This window comes from Orcinus orca, chromosome 2 (assembly GCF_937001465.1).
Source record: "Orcinus orca chromosome 2, mOrcOrc1.1, whole genome shotgun sequence".
In the NCBI taxonomy this organism is placed as follows: Eukaryota; Metazoa; Chordata; class Mammalia; order Artiodactyla; family Delphinidae; genus Orcinus; species Orcinus orca.
Genome location: NC_064560.1, coordinates 100,335,715 through 100,354,165, shown reverse-complemented (window position 1 = coordinate 100,354,165; position 18,451 = coordinate 100,335,715). Strand labels below are relative to the sequence as shown.

The 18,451-nt window shown below is 40.3% G+C and overlaps 1 protein-coding gene across 1 annotated transcript in view; it reads right to left on the bottom strand.

Moving 5' to 3' along the window:
• ALDH1A2 (aldehyde dehydrogenase 1 family member A2) overlaps nucleotides 1-6,172 on the bottom strand; it is a 95,685-nt gene extending 89,513 nt beyond the window's left edge. Inside the window, exon 1 of the mRNA XM_004274672.3 lies at nucleotides 6,041-6,172. Within this exon, the coding sequence (XP_004274720.1) occupies nucleotides 6,041-6,157 (117 nt within the window). The 5' untranslated portion in view covers nucleotides 6,158-6,172. The remainder of the gene's footprint in view (nucleotides 1-6,040) is intronic.
• Between the last annotated feature and the right edge of the window lie 12,279 nt (nucleotides 6,173-18,451).

Sequence of the window (18,451 nt, the reverse complement as noted above, 5' to 3'; positions counted from 1 at the left end):
CTCATATATCTGAAAGGTAAAATGGAATAAAGCTCAAAGACATGTCTGAAAAGGCAATTAAAAATTAACCAAGGTGACACTATGGCAATCATTTCTCTGCAATGGTTTGGGGTTTGAGGGGAAATGACTGGCTTTGAAATTACCTGTCACAGCAAACAAAGAAATTAAAGAAACGCTAGGAGAACTTTCAAAATAGTCACTACGTGCGTGCTTTTCCTTTTTGGAGGGTGAAGTGCCCCCAGATTGGGCACTGAAAGACTCTTCAATTTTCAATTTCATAAACTAAGATACCTTCCCATTTCCAAAAGGTATCTTCTGAAAATGTCCTCCTGTGCTGCCACACTTCCCAGGTTTTTGCACCAATGACTTGGCAAGACCTTTCTTCAGACTACTTAAGACATCAGAAATGACTCTTTGCCATCTGCCATTCAGGCCCAGCCAATTGGGTATACTGAGGCATATGGATGCGCAATTTTGGCACAAGTGTCAGACATCTAATTTGATTATTAAAATACTGGCTGGGAAATTGTTTTAGTAACTTTTTAGTAAAGAGAAGTCCTTGGTAGGGAAACCTCCAAGGGATCCCATTTGATGAAAATCCAGTGTAAACATATAAGGATCCCACAGCTACCCAGAATATTAAACTCTTATACTTAATTAAAATTGTAAACAATGGCCTGTTTCAGAAAACTTTATTGGTCATACATTTCTGATCTTTCTTAAAATGGGCATCCATTAATTTGAAACAACAAATGTATTCATCACTTTCTAAAAATGAAATGGATCTAGCCCTTAGCTGATTATCATTATATGCCACTTACTTTCACACACCTGCTCGCCTAGTCCTGACAATAACCATCATGTAAGGTAGGTACTACTATTACCTTTAATTTTGACAGATGTAGAAACTGATACTCAGTGAAGAAACTCCCTGAGAAGAGACACTGTCCATACCTTACTTACTATTGCATCTCCAGAATCTGGCACCATACCTGGCATTGTGTGGTGAATAAATGTTATCTGCGCACACAGCTAATAAGTACAAATCTGACCAAGATTTGAACAAAGGCCTATTTTTATTCAGAGCCTTTCTTTTTTCTAAGTAAGTCAAGGGCTTATAAACTTTTTCTGAAATGTGGGTCATACAGTCCTGTTGTAACTACCTGACTCTGCCACTGTAGTAACAGCTACAGACAATATGTAAGTGAATTGGTGTGGCTGTGTTACAATAAAGCTTTATCTACAAAATCAAAGAGACAGTCTGTAGTTTGCCGACCCCTACAAGCTGTCACTAAGATAACTAAAAAGATAAAAATAGACATTAGTATTTGCATTTTATTATCCAACTGAGAAAGACTTGAGACAGAACTATGTTGATATTTGAGATGTTTTTGTTTTGGTCATGGTTTGATCATCACGCTAATCATCGTCTAATGCAACAGAGAACTTGTGCATGCCTGGCTTCTCTTAAGCCAGGCTGCAAGGAAATCAGACCTCACAGAACACGTACCTCAGAGAATCTTCTACCCTTACATAGAGAAACTATAATTCCTCATTTTATAGAAATAAAGGACAAAAGCACCTCAGCAAATGATGATTCCATATGATTCCTGCCTGTATAGTAGAAGGCATCAGGCAGGACCCCCGAAAAGTTATCTAATTCAAATCCTACAATGAAGTTGTTTAGCTTTCCTGGGTTAAATGGAGATGATACAAACATCAAAAAGCTGTCCAATTATGAAAAAGTATAGTTTTGAAAACCTGAGGTCCCCATTAAACGTGAAATTTGATTAACAACTAATGATCAAGCAGACAATCTTGTTTAGAGCTTTGGAAGTAACCAAACCTGTACCATCTTTTAAGAAATAATCCCTGGTATAGGCAAGAATCTTGCCTCAGACCTATAAACCCCTCCCCCCAACTAACTCATAGAAATAGCAAATATAGTAATTTAAAGCCAGGGAATCAGAAGTCACAAAACATAGCTCCTTCTTAAAAGAAGCAGACCAGTTCATATTCTCTCCATGTTTGCAACAGAAACAATATACAAAAATAAAGATTTAAAACTCTTTCTCTCTCAAAAAAAAGTATGTGACTGTTAGGAAAAGCAAAGTGTATGGTGAGGAAAGCTCTTATCAATTTTTTATAAGTCAAGGCCAAGGTCTTCCTTATCAATTATTCCTACTTCTTCCTACTCTGTCTCCTTCAAAAGGTTTTGCAAGGATCAAATAAGATACATATGAAAGTGCTAGGTAAGCCATTAAGTCCCATACACAATGTAAGTGGCATTATAAGTATTATCATTATTGTTATTATTACATTGATCAACTGAATTACTGCCATACTGGTAACCAAATTTTGGCATTCCATCTTTCTAAAAAGACCTTAAGCTCCTAAGAGGCCCATGCTTCCTCAGCCCAACCAGCTTAACGAAAAGCGCTATTGCTAGGAAGATGCCACTTAAAAATCCTTCGAACTGAACTGAAATTGATCCCAGAAAACAGTAGGTGTTCAATAAAAGGTTGTTAAATGAATAAAAGAATAAATAGTAGTTACCCAATGCACATTAGCTCTAATTTTCAGTTAATTGCCTTTTATTTTTTTCTCTTCTAGTTTAGTGGGTCAGCTCTCCATAACCCCCTTCTTCCCTATGTCTTAGCTCCTCACAGTATCAAATGCTAGAGGAAAACAAAACCCTTTATGTTAGTGTTAGTTATGGGCATAAACTAACAGAGATCAACAGAGTGATCAACAGAGAGACAGCACAATGCATGTGTGTATAGTGGGTGGGGGGAGGAGGGACTAGTAGAGTCAGAAAAGATGATAGAGACAATAGAGAAGGTAGGGGTGGGATAAAGTCGGTAAGTTTTCAAAGATCTTCTGGGAATCTGGAAGAGATCTCCCCTGTAGTTAGGGGCAGTCAGCAAAGAGCAAGCCTTGATTTTATAATATGTGTACTCCTATAATATATTCAGATATACAAAAATTTAAAAACCAGACTGATAAAATAGGAACAACTCAGAAAATCTTTAATTCATAAAAGCACAGCTAAAAACAATAACACTCCTATGCTAGCTGTTAAGCAGTCTCCTTAGGATACAAAGAGGAGAGTGCACATTCTCCCGGCCCCAAAGTGGTCCCCTCGCTACTTGATGTTGGTGGAGTTATCAGTCTTTCTTGACTGAGGCAGTCTGCAGTTTTTTGTTTTGTTTTGTTTAAACATATTACTTAAAAAAAGAATCACTTTTAAAACTTGGGGTCTAGCTTGCGGTATTAGGAAAATAAAAATAGATATATTCCAAAAAATGATATTGCTATTGATGATCAGTTCTAAATGGGTGTTGGAACTTCAGAGAGGAAGGCTTATTTGAAAAACTAAATGTAATTGCCCGAGAGTCAATACAAAACCACGAGTTCAGCCCTTTCAGCGTTCTTTGGGATTGAACTTTAATTTTGGAGCATTTCCATGGACGGACAATAGCAGTAACTTTTATTTCTTATGATCTCCCCTATTCCCCTTTTATAAAAAATGTAAAATACTTTTAGAAGAAGAAAGAAAATGGTGAAAAAATACAGAAAAATACAACATCACAAGTGCAAAGTTTTCTGAATGCATGCTACTTGAAATACTCAAAGTATCACCACTTACATAAAAGTAGTGACTTTATACTGGTCCTCAAGTCATATTTTAAAGTCCTGTCATTATATATCCTTCACTAAAGAGTTTTTATTTAACAAGACAAAAATTATTAAGGATCCATCTATATTTGTCTTGTACCATCTTCTGACACAAATACTGTATTTCTTTCCTACATGTTATTCAACAATCACGCTAGCATAATAATGTTTTAGCTATTACCCTTTTTAAAATTCCTAATGAATGTGGTATCACTGCTCTAAAGGACTGTGCACTGTATCTTCTTCATTCTTCTGCTTAAACTCACTAATACAATTTCATGATCATAAGTGAATTTTTTTAAACTCTCCATTAATCTTACTTTCCTTTTAAGTAAAAAAAAATCATTACCCATTACCCTCAGCTACCAAAAGAGCAGCTTCTGCTCTTCATGTTAAAGATGCTGCTTGCCCATGCCGCTTGTCTCAGAAAATTCAGAAGTCTCACTAAAGAGCTGAGGAAGAAAGCTGCTGGGAATGTTCGCAGATACCTGATTTTACAAGGTTTTGTGAAAAGAGCTTGCCTTTAGATTAGTAATACTCAGTGTTTATGAGGGTTGTTTGCCAAGCCTAAAATAAGGTGCCTCCTCCCCACAAATTAAAGAATCAAGTTACAATCCATTATTTCATTTTTGATTGTTTTTCTTTGTAATAAGTGGGAAAGTGGATACTGGATAAAAGTCTCCCCTGAGCTAAAAGACTCCACATTAAAGGCTTCAATTAGCTATAAATCAGTTGTCTTTCCTACTGGGGGAGAACAAGAGAAAAAAAGAGAGCGAGGGTTGTCAGAGTAAAAGAGAACTGGAAGAGTTTCAAAATTAAATTCCTAGATACCTAAAACTCCTTTCAGGGGCTGTGAGGAAAATCCAATCCAAAGTAAGACTAAAATCAAACCCTCCCAAATCTGAAGTCCTCTCTCCAGCATAGCTCTTGCCTCCTAAGACCTTTAAAGAGAGCCTGAAGAGGTTAGGGACCCTCATAAAACAAAACTCTTTTGCTGCATGCTTTCCCTGCTTGTTCCTAAACCCGGAGAATTGCCACACATTGGCACCATTGTTATGCAAACAATACCTAAATGGTTGTAACCATTAACGACCTCTCCTTAAAATGGCTTTCAAGAATTTGTCACACCATCTAAAAAGCTAACAGGTACATTAAATCCATCTAAGTTGGCATTCAAAACACAAGTCACCCTGATTTTTATCCTAAAACTTAGCAGGTAAAATTTCAATATTCTGATGGATTTTTTATAAATTTCACTTTCAACCCTTAATCCAAAACCAAACTATTTACTTCTGGACAAAATTTAGTTTATCTCGTAATAAGCATGATGGAAAACAACTTTAACCGTGTGTGTGCAGTATGTGTTTAAGTTGATTGGGCAATGTCTGTAGTAGAAATCAACTAAAAGGAATAGAAAATCAAACAGAACAACTGTAAAAGGAACTCCAAGAAACATTATTTTAAATCGCATCTATTTCTCTCTCTCTCCCACCCCAATGCCATAACATAACCGCACCCCCCCACCGTGTGTGTAATCAATGCATTTTTTTCCATGTCGAATTTGTGGGAAGTAAATTCTATTTACATTAAGGTAGCGAACTCATTTCCTTTTTATGTTGTGGTGCAACAAAAAATTCCTGCTTGGTCAACCCGAGATGTCAGAGTTCATTATAAAAAGTAATTTTTTTTTTTTCAGTTCAAAAGCGAACCCGTTAATTTGCACGAATTTAAAGACTTCTCAAGTTTTCCAGGAAAACTGCCACTGCCTACAGAATTCGAAGGAAATGCTGACATCGGATCTACTGTACTCAGCAGCCAGGTTTCCATGAAATCTGCAAACGCGGCCAGAGTGCTGCGTGCCGGACGATCCTACGCGAAAGCCACTCGCGGCGCACCGTGCGGACTGCCGAGGAACCGAGCGCGGCCAGCAGCCCTGCGGCCCCTGAAGGTGGACGGCCAAGAAGAGACGGCCAGGCTGCGTAGCCGACCTGGCGGGGAACCCTTCTTACCCCTTTGAGGAGTGGAAGCGGTGCCGACGCCTTCCCCGCAGCAGTCGGGACGCTGAGAATCCGACCAGAAGGCAGCAGCAAATGCGGTTTGGGAAGGAGCCGTTGACGGCGACCCTCAGCGCCGCGCGGCAGGCTGGGGCGAGTCCCCGACGCGTCCCAAGATCCCAGCAGGACTTCAGAAGCCCCAACGCCGAGGATAGGGTGTTGTCCCTCTGCTGCGCGGGGACGACACACTGGCCCGGGAGACCCGGGCCCCAGACCCCGTCACGCCACCCTCTCCCCCTAACAGACCATGGAGAGGAAGGAAGGTTCTAGAAAGTCTCCGTGGACAGCAGGCCCGCTCGGCGCCTTACCTTGGTGTACTTGATCTCGAGGTTGGGCGTGGGCGACGGCAGGAGGTGCAGGGACGCCATGAGGGCGGCGGGGTCGGCCTTCACCTCGCCGGGCATCTCGATCTTACTGGAAGTCATGAAGGCGGGCCGAGGTCTCGCTCGCCCGCGGCGTGGTTTGTGCGGGATGTGCGCTCGGTCCGCGAGCCAGGGGCGCGCTCGCCTGTATATAGGCAGGTGTCAAGCTGGGGCTCTTCTTATTGGACGTGAGGGCCGAGGCGCGGGGGGCTGGTCCATCCTACCTAGGACGCCCCGGCTCAGCCCCGATTTACATAAAGCCCGCCGCCGGAGCAGCGCGGCTCGGACGCTTGGGGCCCACGGTCAAGTGCGCCTGCCGTACCCCTGGCCCCCCTGGCCGCAGGGACCGGCCCACATCCACGCGGCCGCCGCAGTCCTCGACGGCGGGAGCTCAAACCTGCGCCGCGGCCGCGCGGGTCTCAGCTGGGTGGACTGGCCTCGCTCCGGCCGGGGCAGTGTCAGCGGAAAGCACACCTTGGTGGATATGGGGCGCGGGTCCCGGAAGCAGAGCGGGGTCTGGCGGGGGACCCGAGCGGCCCGGTGCGGACACGGCCCCGAGAGCGGGTCGCGGTGTCGGCGGGAGAAGCCTGGGGCGCTGAGGGGGCCCGGCAGAGGATGGGGCGAGCGACGCTGCAGCGGACGCGGAGATCCCCTACCGCCCGGCGCCCGCGGAAGCCCGTCTCCCCTTCTCTCCCGGGGACCCGCGGGACACCCTCTGCTCTCCTTCCCCGGGCATGTGCGCCCGGCCCTCCGCAACGACCCCAGTCCCCGCGCACACGCACTTCCCGAAACGCGGGCTGAAGCGCGCAGTGGCCACAGGGTAGGGTACGAGTAGTGATGGGCGCGAGTCTCTCGCCCCACACTCAGTATCCCCGCGAGCCTGTCGACGCCGCGCGGCCCTCGCCAGGACTCTCCCGCCCAGCTGCTGCCCTCTGCTGGCCGGGACCACCCCGGGCGGTTTGGGCTGCGCTGGGAGGATGGAGCCTTGGTCCTGGTACGCTCTGGGGAATTGCAAGTTGCACTGACCCCTCTGGTCTTTCTCGCATCCCTCTTTCCAGCCCGTACTCTCCTCGCCCCCAAACACATAAGGATACACCAGTTTTGCTTTTCTGTTGTTCTTCACGCTAACAGCTATCATCCCGCCAGACACTGGGCTTCCCACTTAATTGCCCCTTTGGGGTTGAGCTCCCATACCTATACCCCTCCTAATTTAAGCGTTTCTGTAGCTCTAACAGGTCTTCTAGTTTGTGGGACGCTAGAGGTCAGTATGTAGGTCTACGTCAAGAACACAGACACCCCATGTCAGAATGGGCTTTGGGCTCCATGCGCTAATCTGGGGTCCAGATAAAAAGACCTTGATAGGTCGCTTCCCTTCCTAACTCTCAATGTAAGCCTGGCGGAGGCCTACTGATTCTTTGGATGTTAAGTGTCAGCCAGAAAAGATCCTGCCTTAGATACTTTCAGTAACTAAAACTGCCCTATGCTCATTGCTTCGATACTAAACAACAGTAGAAATAGACCTAAATATTTCATTTTAGTATTAAGTCTAAAGAAATAACTTCCAGCCTCTCAGAACCCAGAGTATCTACACAAGGTTACCAGAGTGAATTGGGTTTTTGTTTTGTTTTGTTTTGGTTTTTCTTGAGAAACTAGGAACCTTAGCTTAGGCAGTTACAAGATTTCAATTCACAGGGGATCTCTATGGCCAAAAAGTATGACTTAATATGTTCATGAAATAGATGAAAACCTTATAGGGTTAGAGATACAACTGAGAGATAAAAAGTAAGGTTAGGTGAGGAGAGGGAGAAGTCTATAGCAAGGGAAATCAGTGATGCTTGTGGAACAATTCTACAAACATGCTTGCACCTTCCAATGCAAGGCAAGGTGCTAGAGACTTGTTCACAAACAAGATGGACAGCCCTGGACATTAGTGAGCTTAAGCCCTTCCCCATGGAGAGGGAGATCACTGACTATGAGAGGCTGTGGGGAAAAGTTACAAAAGATCATCAACAACATGATCTGGGTGCCCCATCAAGGAAGAGGCCAGCTCTCTGGGGACGCTGATCTTTGAGCTAGGCCTTAAAAGGTCAGGCTTCAACAAGGGAGAGAAGGACAGTATAGGAAGAAGAGTCCACAAAAGCAAAGGTGCAGAGATGTGAGAATGCTTTTTACAGGATATCAGTGGTGCTGGGGGAGCAGCAGATGAGGCTGGCAAGGCAGATGACTCAAGGTTGTAAGGGCCTTTATTCTTGAGGCACTGAGAGGGACAAGTCATCAAAAGATTCTGAGGAAGAGAAAAGGGAAACTGATAAACTGATAAATGAATATTGTCAAGAAAGACTATCACAGGGACTTCCCTGGTGGCGCAGTGGTTAAGAATCCGCCTGCCAATGCAGGGGACATGAGTTCGAGCCCTGGTCTGGGAAGATCCCACATGGCACAGAGCAACTAAGCTTGTGTAGCACAACTACTGAGCCTGTGTGCCACAACTACTGAAGCCCGCACGCCTAGAGCCCTTGCTCCACAGCAAGAGAAGCCACCGCAATGAGAAGGCCACGCACTGCAGCAAAGAGTAACCCCCATTCACCACAACTAGAGAAAGCCTGTGCACAGCAACGAAGACCCAACGCAGTCATAAATAAATAAATTTATAGAATAAAGTTTAAAAAAAACTAAAAAAAAAAAAGAAAGACTATCACAAACCAGAAACCATTGATTTATATTCTCCACAAAGTATATGACAGGGTGTGTTCACCCTTGACCTAACTCTGGTGTGCTAACTCCAGTTCCATCACCATGGCTGGAAGGAATAGGATGATAGAATTATTAGCGTTTTTTACACAGTGAGGAAGAATAATAAGAGATTCCCTTCTTGTTCAGGCAAGAAAGTGAGGATCTCTTGGCTTCTTCTCCTAAACATATCCAAAACATTTCTTCTCCTAAACATTTCCATTTCCGCTGACTACTTCAACCGTAAATGAATGTAACTTTCCTAAGCTCTCTGATTGACGGACATTTTCTCTTCCTGATCTTAAGTTTTGTTTCACTTTTCCCCATCTTTTACTATAAGCTTTTCTGTTCATAGATTTCTAAGATTTTTTTTCTTTGCATGATCATTCTCTTTTCCCCCTATCTTCAGCTCATGATTGTGGCCATTTTTTTGTCCAAACTCTAATTCAAGATGCAGGACAAGATTTAGCAGAAAAGAATAGTGAATTATAACTACTTCAGTCTTCTTGGTTTCTATTAGTAGAATTTATTCTGCTGTTACTTTCAAAGCTGCCTTAAAATCTCTTCTCACATTCTTCTTTCCTTTTCTCTCTCTTTTATCATCTTGTTCTGTTGTCCTCTCATTTCCTCCATAGATTTCAACAATGGTTGAAGTAGCAGTCTTTATCTTCAGGTTTCTAACATTTTGAATTTCAGTCTTTTCCGTAATTTGGCTAAGAAACGTATTTTTTGCCCACCCTTATAATGTTTCCTTCTCCCACCCTCCCCCACTTGTAATTATCTATTTTTTAGGATACATTTGTTTAAAAGCCCCTGCACAAGGGAACATAAGCTACAGCACGCTCTATTTATTTCCTTGTGAAAACATTTTATTAGGCCTGGTGGAGCCAATATCTTGGGGTTGTAGGGAGAAAAATAAATTCTTGCTTCATATTTCCTCACCTAAATAGTAGAATTGCAAAGTTGTAATTTTCAGGCATCAGCTTTATGTGATGAACCTTGACTTTAGGTATGAAACCATAGCAATTTAGGCTTCTCTTCAGATTACAGTTAAAGGGGAAAAGTATTTGTTTAACTGAGGAACGTGTTTTAGAAGTCAATGAGGGAAACTAAGAGGAGCACAAAGACTCCTTCCAACGAAGGAACACTTTTGGTTTTGACAATAACTGGATGTCCAGCTTGAACTTCAATCTTTCGTGTTTAGGGGCTATTTCAGCCTCAGGTGGCCCTGCTTAATTGCCATCCTGTTCCCATCACTAACCATGATGACAGCCTACCTTTTCTAACAGATACACTTGCATTTTAATTTATCTGCAAAAATAAATCACACATTATAGCATTGCCTTCTTCTGAGTTAATTGAACCAGTTCCTTAAATGTCTCTAAGTCTAATGATTTGAAAGAGGCATGGTGTTTGACATATTTTAAAAATTAGGGCCCTTGGGTTGTATGCAGAATGATCTCAGTGCTTATTTCAGATATAAGTGTTTCCTAACGATCTCATTCATCTCAAATGGGATACGCCTGGCTACTTTATTTGAAATGTTTCCTGAAAACTCTAACAGGAAAGCTTAATGTAAGGTATATTTATAGAGAAATGGTATTTAATATATTAACAAAAGCTTATAAGAGCTTTACATATTTTTATCCAGAAATGCTTAACGAAGTATTTTCGACCCATTATGAAAACTTCTATAAAATAAATTCACTTATATTTTTAATTTAATGTGAATGTTAACTTTTTATTGGGATCTAAATGCTCACTTAATTATTCTTTTCCTTCCAATATCTAGAAGAAAAGAGGCTGAGATTGTGGCATTTATTAACCATAAAAATTCTCTACATATTAAGTACCCATGCCCAATGTGGCCTCTGGTCACTATATTCTATGAAAAAGAGTATTTATGGTTGCAGGGAGTAGATTCCTAATTGGTCATGACTCCAAAAATCATGTTTTGTTACAAAACACAATTCTTTCCTTTTAAAATATATCCTCCATCTTTTCAGAGCCTCAGGAGACTATTTTATTTTATTTTATTTATTTATTTTTTTTTTAATTTTTTTTTTTAGGAGACTATTTTAAAAGTGGAAACTAGATTCCTCTTTGTTGTAAAGCCCAGTTCCACCTCATATATGTTTTAGAGGCTTAATTTTGGGTGCAGAGATGAGCTCAGTACATTATCAATAATCACGCTTAACAGGCGTAGGGAGAAATTAAAATCCCAGCTCTGCAGCCTTTTCTTATGAGCCTGAGGAAAAAGGCATTAGCTCCCTCTGCAGTTGATGGTATGTATGTGCAAGTGAATATTGTCATTTAAAAAGCAACAGCTTGGATTCAATGTACATGTCTAATACTGATAAATCTTTGTTAGATGTTACAGTTTTAGTCTGAATTACTTTAGAGGAAAAAAAACCCCTCAAGATCCAGACAAATTTTACACTGCAGTTAGTTTAGGAGAGGGACTTTCATTAAAAGACTTTGTGATTTTTAAGAAAAGATAGGGTTCATTAGCCAAATTTACCATAAAAGGTGCAGTATTTAGAACCCTACAGTCCCGTTCACATTATAGTTAAGAGAAGGTAATATCACAGAGCAAGTCACATGGGTGTGTCTCAGATTGGAAACAACTATTTTTATCATCATGAGTGAGGAAGAGTTACTAATAGGCAAGCCCCAGAATTTATTTTTTTCCTCACCCAGATAAGTGGTTGGCATGTAACTAAGTTTGCTCTTCTGTTTTTCTTTTGTGTTCCTTAGTTTGCATTTTTCTTTTTACTTTAAAAATTCTTCAAGTCTACACATAACTAATTCTTAACCATTACTACTACTCACTTTAAGACTCTCCCGTTCTAAAATATAAACTTCTTCCCCAACTCTTTCTGCCCTTACACAGTCATTTACACAGAGGGTCTTTGGGCATAAGTAATCCTCATATGACCTTTGGTGATATTTGGGGCAGGGATCCATGTTCAGGTTCATTAGAAAACGAGCCTAAATGAACAGTCATTGTTCTCCTTTACTTGCTGGAATGAGCCATTGAAAAGATAATGAGGAACACTTTAGATGTCTTGACAATAGAGGGGGAATGCCAGCATCTTTCTTCTCAACCCCACAGTTCAATCTGTGAAAGGCACAGGGCAAGAATGGGAGGCATTCAGAGCTAGGATATAGACATCCAATTTGGACATGGAGCCCCAGACTACAAAGGAAGGGTCTCTTGCTTCAGATATACATACTCCCCCTTTCAGAGCATCTGTGACTCCTTGACTACATTGCTAAACCAGGACTTATTTTCTCCCCCTATCAATCAAATAGCTTCAATTGAACAAATATTCATTGATGATACATTATGAGCCAAGCACTGACATAGAGTCTGTGAAGAACAGCAAAGAAGTGTGTGGAATGACAGTAACTGCATATGTGAAATAATTCAAGGGCCATATGAGACAGGAAAGAAGTGAGAATATGCAGTGCAGAATGAGAATGAAAGAAAGTGATATCAGAAAGGAGACAACCTATTACAAATAATTTTGTTGGGGCTTTCCATAGGCCTAATACTCTTCCAGGTGCTATGAGGGACATAAGACACAAGTGATAAAGGTAACATTTTCCAAAACATGGCCCAACAAAGAACTCCTTTGACATTTTTTAGTGTGAAGATAACTAATGTTATCCAGTAAGTAACTACTTGTAGAACTGGAACTCCCAAAAGCAAATACCTGGATTGCCTCCCACTTCCCAAATCCTAGTTATATGTTCTCAAGTAAGAGACTGGCACAGGCCTAGCCAGAAGAGAAAACACACTAGGGACTAAGGGCAGTTTATTTTTTTCCCCACTTAAGAACAAAAGAGAGCATTAAGTTTGACACTATTAATGCTTACATACCTGCCATCGACCTGCCACTTTACTCCTGCTATTACATTCATGGAATAGTCCAATGGTTTTCAGCCCAGTTTCCAATTATAATAATTTAGGGAGCTTTTAAAAATACGAATGCCCGGTCCAATCTCCAGAGATTTCAATTAGTCTGAGGTGGGGCCCAAGGCATTGATATCTTTAACAAAGCTTTCTGGTGTCTATAAGACACAGCCCAGCTAGAGAACCACTGGTTAACCCACAGAATGTTAACTCTGTGGGGTTACTTGAGTCCACTCTGCAGCCCCTGGATTGGAAAAGTGGACTCCATGCTTCTCACTTTGTAGTGCTCTTTGATTTGCTATTTTTAATTTACTATTTGAAAAACACATCAAGCCTCAAATGGATTGACCTTTCTGCTAATGTAATTCACCTAAATTAACAGAGGCAATTAACTAATTTATATTGGAACTGTGCACTTTCCAGTTCACATTTATCAACCCTTAAATGCTTGATCTGGTATTGCAGTTTAAATTTTTTATTACTACCCTTTAAATCTGAAGAAATGTCTTACATCTAATTAGCCAAACTTACATATTCAATTAATAGATTCATTACAGGCTAATGAATATGGAGGCAGCACCAGGGTAACATCTGCTTGCCAGTTGAAAAGATGCAAACTTTTCTACTACGAAAAAAGAAAAGTGTCTGTTATATAACTAAAACAGCTTGAGCTTTCAGTTTTAACATTTCTGCCTACTATAATGCTCTTAAGGAGTTTTATGGGCCTGCTAACCTACCAAAAGCAATATGCTGTCCAGAGATAGCTGCCTTTCCAGAGAAATATGGAAATCAGAATTGCAAAAGAAATACATATCCAAATATACGTTTCAATATGAAAATTACATGTCTAGATTGTAATCTCAAATTATTGTTTTTCTAACCTGTGTTTTTCATTAAAAATGCCTAAGATAATGAACTCAATGAGAAAATTAATATTGCAAATTAAACAAAACCTTTAATTTACTATATAATATACTTTAGGATCATCCCAAATTCATGTGATTTTATATATTTAAAGATATGGCCAGACATTATTTTGGGAACTAGATGTTCCAATAGTCAGTTATATTTGTTGTTGTAATTGTTGCTTTTGATATGGACCTTTTTTTTTGTCTTTATTGAATTTGTTATGATATTGCTTCTTTTTTTTTTTTTTTTTTTTTATGTTTTGGTTTTTTGGCTGCAAGGCATGTGGGATCTTAGCTCCCTGACCAGGGATTGAACTCACATCCCCCGCATTGGAAGGCGAAGTCTTAACCACTGGACCGCCAGGGAAGTCCCTGTCAGTTATATTTGGATTCTAGATAATTCAGAAATCTAAAATGAATTTCCACAATATTTCCAGTTATTAAAATTCGGTTTTTACTTCTCTGGCTATGCAGGAATAGGTATTTTTAGTAATTTTAAAAAAAAACGTGAGTTTCAGGAAAGGTGGGTGAGAGCTAGAATTCACTTGAATTAGAGGTGGCAAGAATGTGAGGAAAATAATCAGAAATCACTTCTAAAGCATGTGATATCTTCCATGTCAAAGCAAGAATTAAACAAGTGACTTTGGACCTATGTCTGCAGGTAAGAGTATTTCAAGACATGTGTGTGCTACTCTACTGCAGCCTTAAAAGTCTTTTTTTTTTTCCTTCCATTTTACTCCTTATATTCAAGCTGACACTTGGACTATTAAAAGACCATATTTCTTACTTTCAATTATACAAATGCAAAGTCCCGATATCCCTGTTAGAGTATCAAGTGCACACTAATCAAATATTCTAAAAATGAGCCACTGCAATATTCGCATGTCTAATATTGATGGCCTTTTATGTACCTAGCACTGGCAAGACTCCCTGGGAGTATGAAAAAGAAAACTATAAGGTCACACCTCAAGAAATTCACAACTTGATCCTTGTAAGGAAAATCTTCAAAACTGACAACAAATGTACTTAGGTCCACAAGATTTAATGTGTTGCAAGGGCAGTTAACACTTTTCAGTATCTGAAAAACAGTGCCAATGTGAGTAACTCTTCCCTACACTATTCTCAGTGATGTAAGGAGCACAAAAAAAGACAGAAGGGGGAAAAAGTTCACCTCATGTGCTCAGCGGGACTGAGAGGAGACCATATAAGCAATATCTGAGTAAGAGGAATGTCTTCCCTGGTACTCATGCTGTAGAGGGGCCGCAGTTACAAATACACAAAAAACAAATTCAGTAAAGAATACACGAGCAGCTCTGTCATTCAGGATCTGACTCTCAGTGTTCATAAACCTAAATACCCACAATCACAACTAACACCATTCAGGTCCCGAGGAAATGCTCTTCCTCATCTCTTACAAAAGACAGCATTCGCATGCTGGAAGATTAGTGTGTTAAGTGGCTGTCATCATTAGAGTGCAGGCAGATTTGATCAGTGCAACACAGAGATGAGAGGAAAGACAAATGAATTCACTTACCAGATCCTTTCTCTCAGAGAGCATGAACGCAGTAGATTCTTTGAAAGTGGAAGTATTGTTTCCCAAGAGTGCCAAGTGTCCGTTTTCTTGCTTCTCTTTATGTTCCAATTGTTGGTTTTTAAGGTTGTCACAAATGAACATGGTAGGTATTCTTAACAGTTCTATGAACTGAGGAATATTTTGCAACGTTAAATAATTTATAATACTCTAAAATTTGTATAATATGTAGGTCTAGACATAACATGCATTAAGTATGATAGTGCTGCTTTAACTTGGCAACTAGACGGACATTATACTCTAGAATTTCTAATAGTTTTATTTCTATAAAAATATTTTATGAGATATAATTATATATTTTAAAACAATAATTTTACTCTTTGATACTCATTAATTTTAATTTCTATTTTGCCTTTTAATTTTAATTAAAAATTTTAAGTATTTTAGAAAAAATAACTTTTTTGAAAATATAAGAAATACTTTAATGTTTCTATTTTCATTTAATTAACATTTTTGATGAAATATATTCAAATGTGTAGACTTCAAATTCTTTTTTAAAAGAAACTTTTAAATTATTTCTGTCAACATCACCAAATTACGTGAAAATCTTGGTTATAACAATATAGTGATTTTGATGAAATAAAGGCAAAAGGTGCATTTTTGTGGAATAAATATATAATTATGAGTCATGTATGTCTTTATTGTATTACTTACCCAAACACTGCTGGCACATCAACAGAACACTAAGACATACCCAATAATAATGAAATTCAGCAGTCTTGATATTTTGCTGACTTTCAGTCAAATAAAAAGTGTAACTTTACATATTTAAACAATTTTGCCATCATGAAGGTCTATTGGTTAAAGCAGAAGAGAACCTTATATTTAAGGATTTATAAGTCTAGTTAAAAATTGTAAAATATTTAAATGTACAGTGGTTGGGTCTTCATTTCTCTTCTTTATATGGACCCCACAAATGTTAGGGGTGGGTCCAGATACAGGGAGCTGCCTTTCTCTATGGGCTTATGAGATCACTGTTTCTTTCTGTTCTGATTCTATGGGACTTTGCAGAGACACTTGGTTGGTTTGCACTGCTCTCTTATTGTTCATTGTGCTATGATAATCCTCCTGCATATTTTTAAAGTTTTCTCTGAAAAAGGCATGTAAATTATTTCCAGAAACACTGTTTTAATTTGAACTCAATACATTAATTGGCTGTTCATTGTAAAGTGGTTTTCATGTACTGTTAACAGGTTGAGTCGAGGTTGTTAGAGTTTTCTCTATACTGTAATAATTTTCTGTTTGGTTACCTTATTTCAATATGGAAAAGGCACTGGATCCGGATTCAGGAAACCCAAATTCTAGTCCTGATTATTCCCTTACTCACTGTGTTGAGCCACTGAAATGTCCCCTACTTCCTCCAATAGAAAATGTCCATGCTAATGTGACTGTATCCTCATGAGTGCCAAACTTCGAATTAGGAGATCTGCATTGTTATTTTTTTAACTACAAAAGGAAAACAATTCCAATTTTTAATCTATGTTACAAAGCTATTCTCACAACTGTGGAATAAAGAACTAGGGCACGGTTGAGCTAAACAAGTTGTGGTTTCAGTAAAATGTGGTCATTACATCTTCATAATCCAACAAAAAACAAGCATAGAACTCCTAGGAACTGAGGACTATAAAAGTACATAAACCAGTGTCTCACAACAAGGAGCTCTGTGTTCAGGCCAGCAGGGAGCATAGTTGAGGCATTATGCTCTAACAGGTGTACAGAGCTATAGAGATCAGAAGAGAGAGTGGTTATATCTCCATGGGAATCAGAAGGATGGCATTTGAGCTGTACCTAGACTAGCATGGTGGCAGGAAGAATGAAGTAAATCGTGGAAAAGAAAAGTCTAACATGCCTGTAAAGGAAGGCTTAGGACATAGCCTAGATGATAAGCTAAGAAACTGATTTAGTAGAATGGGGAGCTAGAATAAACCAGCTTTCTATCTCGCCTTTTTACTGTGGGATATTATACGGGTTAGGTGGTAGCAAGCCCTAGAGAAACGTGATGCAAGTTATTGCTATTCAACATTGTAAATAGCCAGGAAAAAGGAGAGAAAGGTCCAAAAGGTCTACGCATGAATCAAAGGATTCCCAGGAATGGGAGAAATTCCTAGGGCCATTGCAGGAGGAAACAAGATGATGAAAAAGAAAGAGTGGTGAGATGCCTGAAGTTGCTACTAAAAAAAAGGTAAGCTCTCACTCTCACTCCACTGGCTACAATACCTTACAAGGCACAGACTGGTCTCTGTGTTAATCCTTTCTTCACCAAGTTCTATATCTTCTATCTCACTATCATTCCCCTGTCCTGCCCCTTCTCTCCACCTCTAGTGCTGCTGCTTTGGTCCCAGTCCTCCCCATCTCTTGAATAGCATATGTAGCTGTGCATGGTAACAAAGAATTTCAGTTAAAATTAAGTGATACCAGATGAGTTCCTGTGGTATAAGGGAAGCAGAATTGCTCCAAGCCACTAATTGGAAAAGAGGATTTCTGGACTATTGTAATGCTTTTGTCCTTACTGCTTCTCCTTTTGTAACACCCTTTACATTACATAGAGTGGCCTTTCCACATCTTAAGTCTGATCATGGTACTCTTCTCATAGTGACTTCCCAATGCCTACAGGATGAAGCCCAAACTCCTTGATCAGAGCTGTGACTTTGGAGGGTTAATCGTATAACCATGTGTTACAGAAGAGATAATTTAGATGAAGACCATTTATTGAAGCCCAACAAGGGAATTGGCGGTCATCTAGTCTAGGCTTTTCTAAACTCTTCTCATCAGTTGTAAATATAAGAGATTCCTAGTTTCCTCCCAGGCTTGCTGGACTGTCTCCCAAGGAAGGGTCCAGAGTCTGTGTGATTAAAAACTTGGGCTTCCCCAGAGCATTATCGTGTTCAGGTGGTTTGGGGGCCTGATGAAGAAACTTAAGTCCAAAGAGACACATTGGTTGCAGAAGCCCAGAAAATGAGGGCCAGGACCAAAATGGAGGGACCAGAAAGGAAGGTAGCTGTGAATGGGACTGCAGACCTCATGGCAATCTCATGCTAGAGTCAGATATTAAGGGCCACCTGGGGGCTCCTGGGGGTAAGTGATCATGCAGGGAGGGCCTCCCCCCCACCCTCATCAGCCCTGTGGGCACAACAGCAGGGCTGGAGGGGGCAGTGGAAGGGCGAGAGAGGGTGAAAAGTCCTGGGCTATGTTCCTGCTGAGGAACCAGG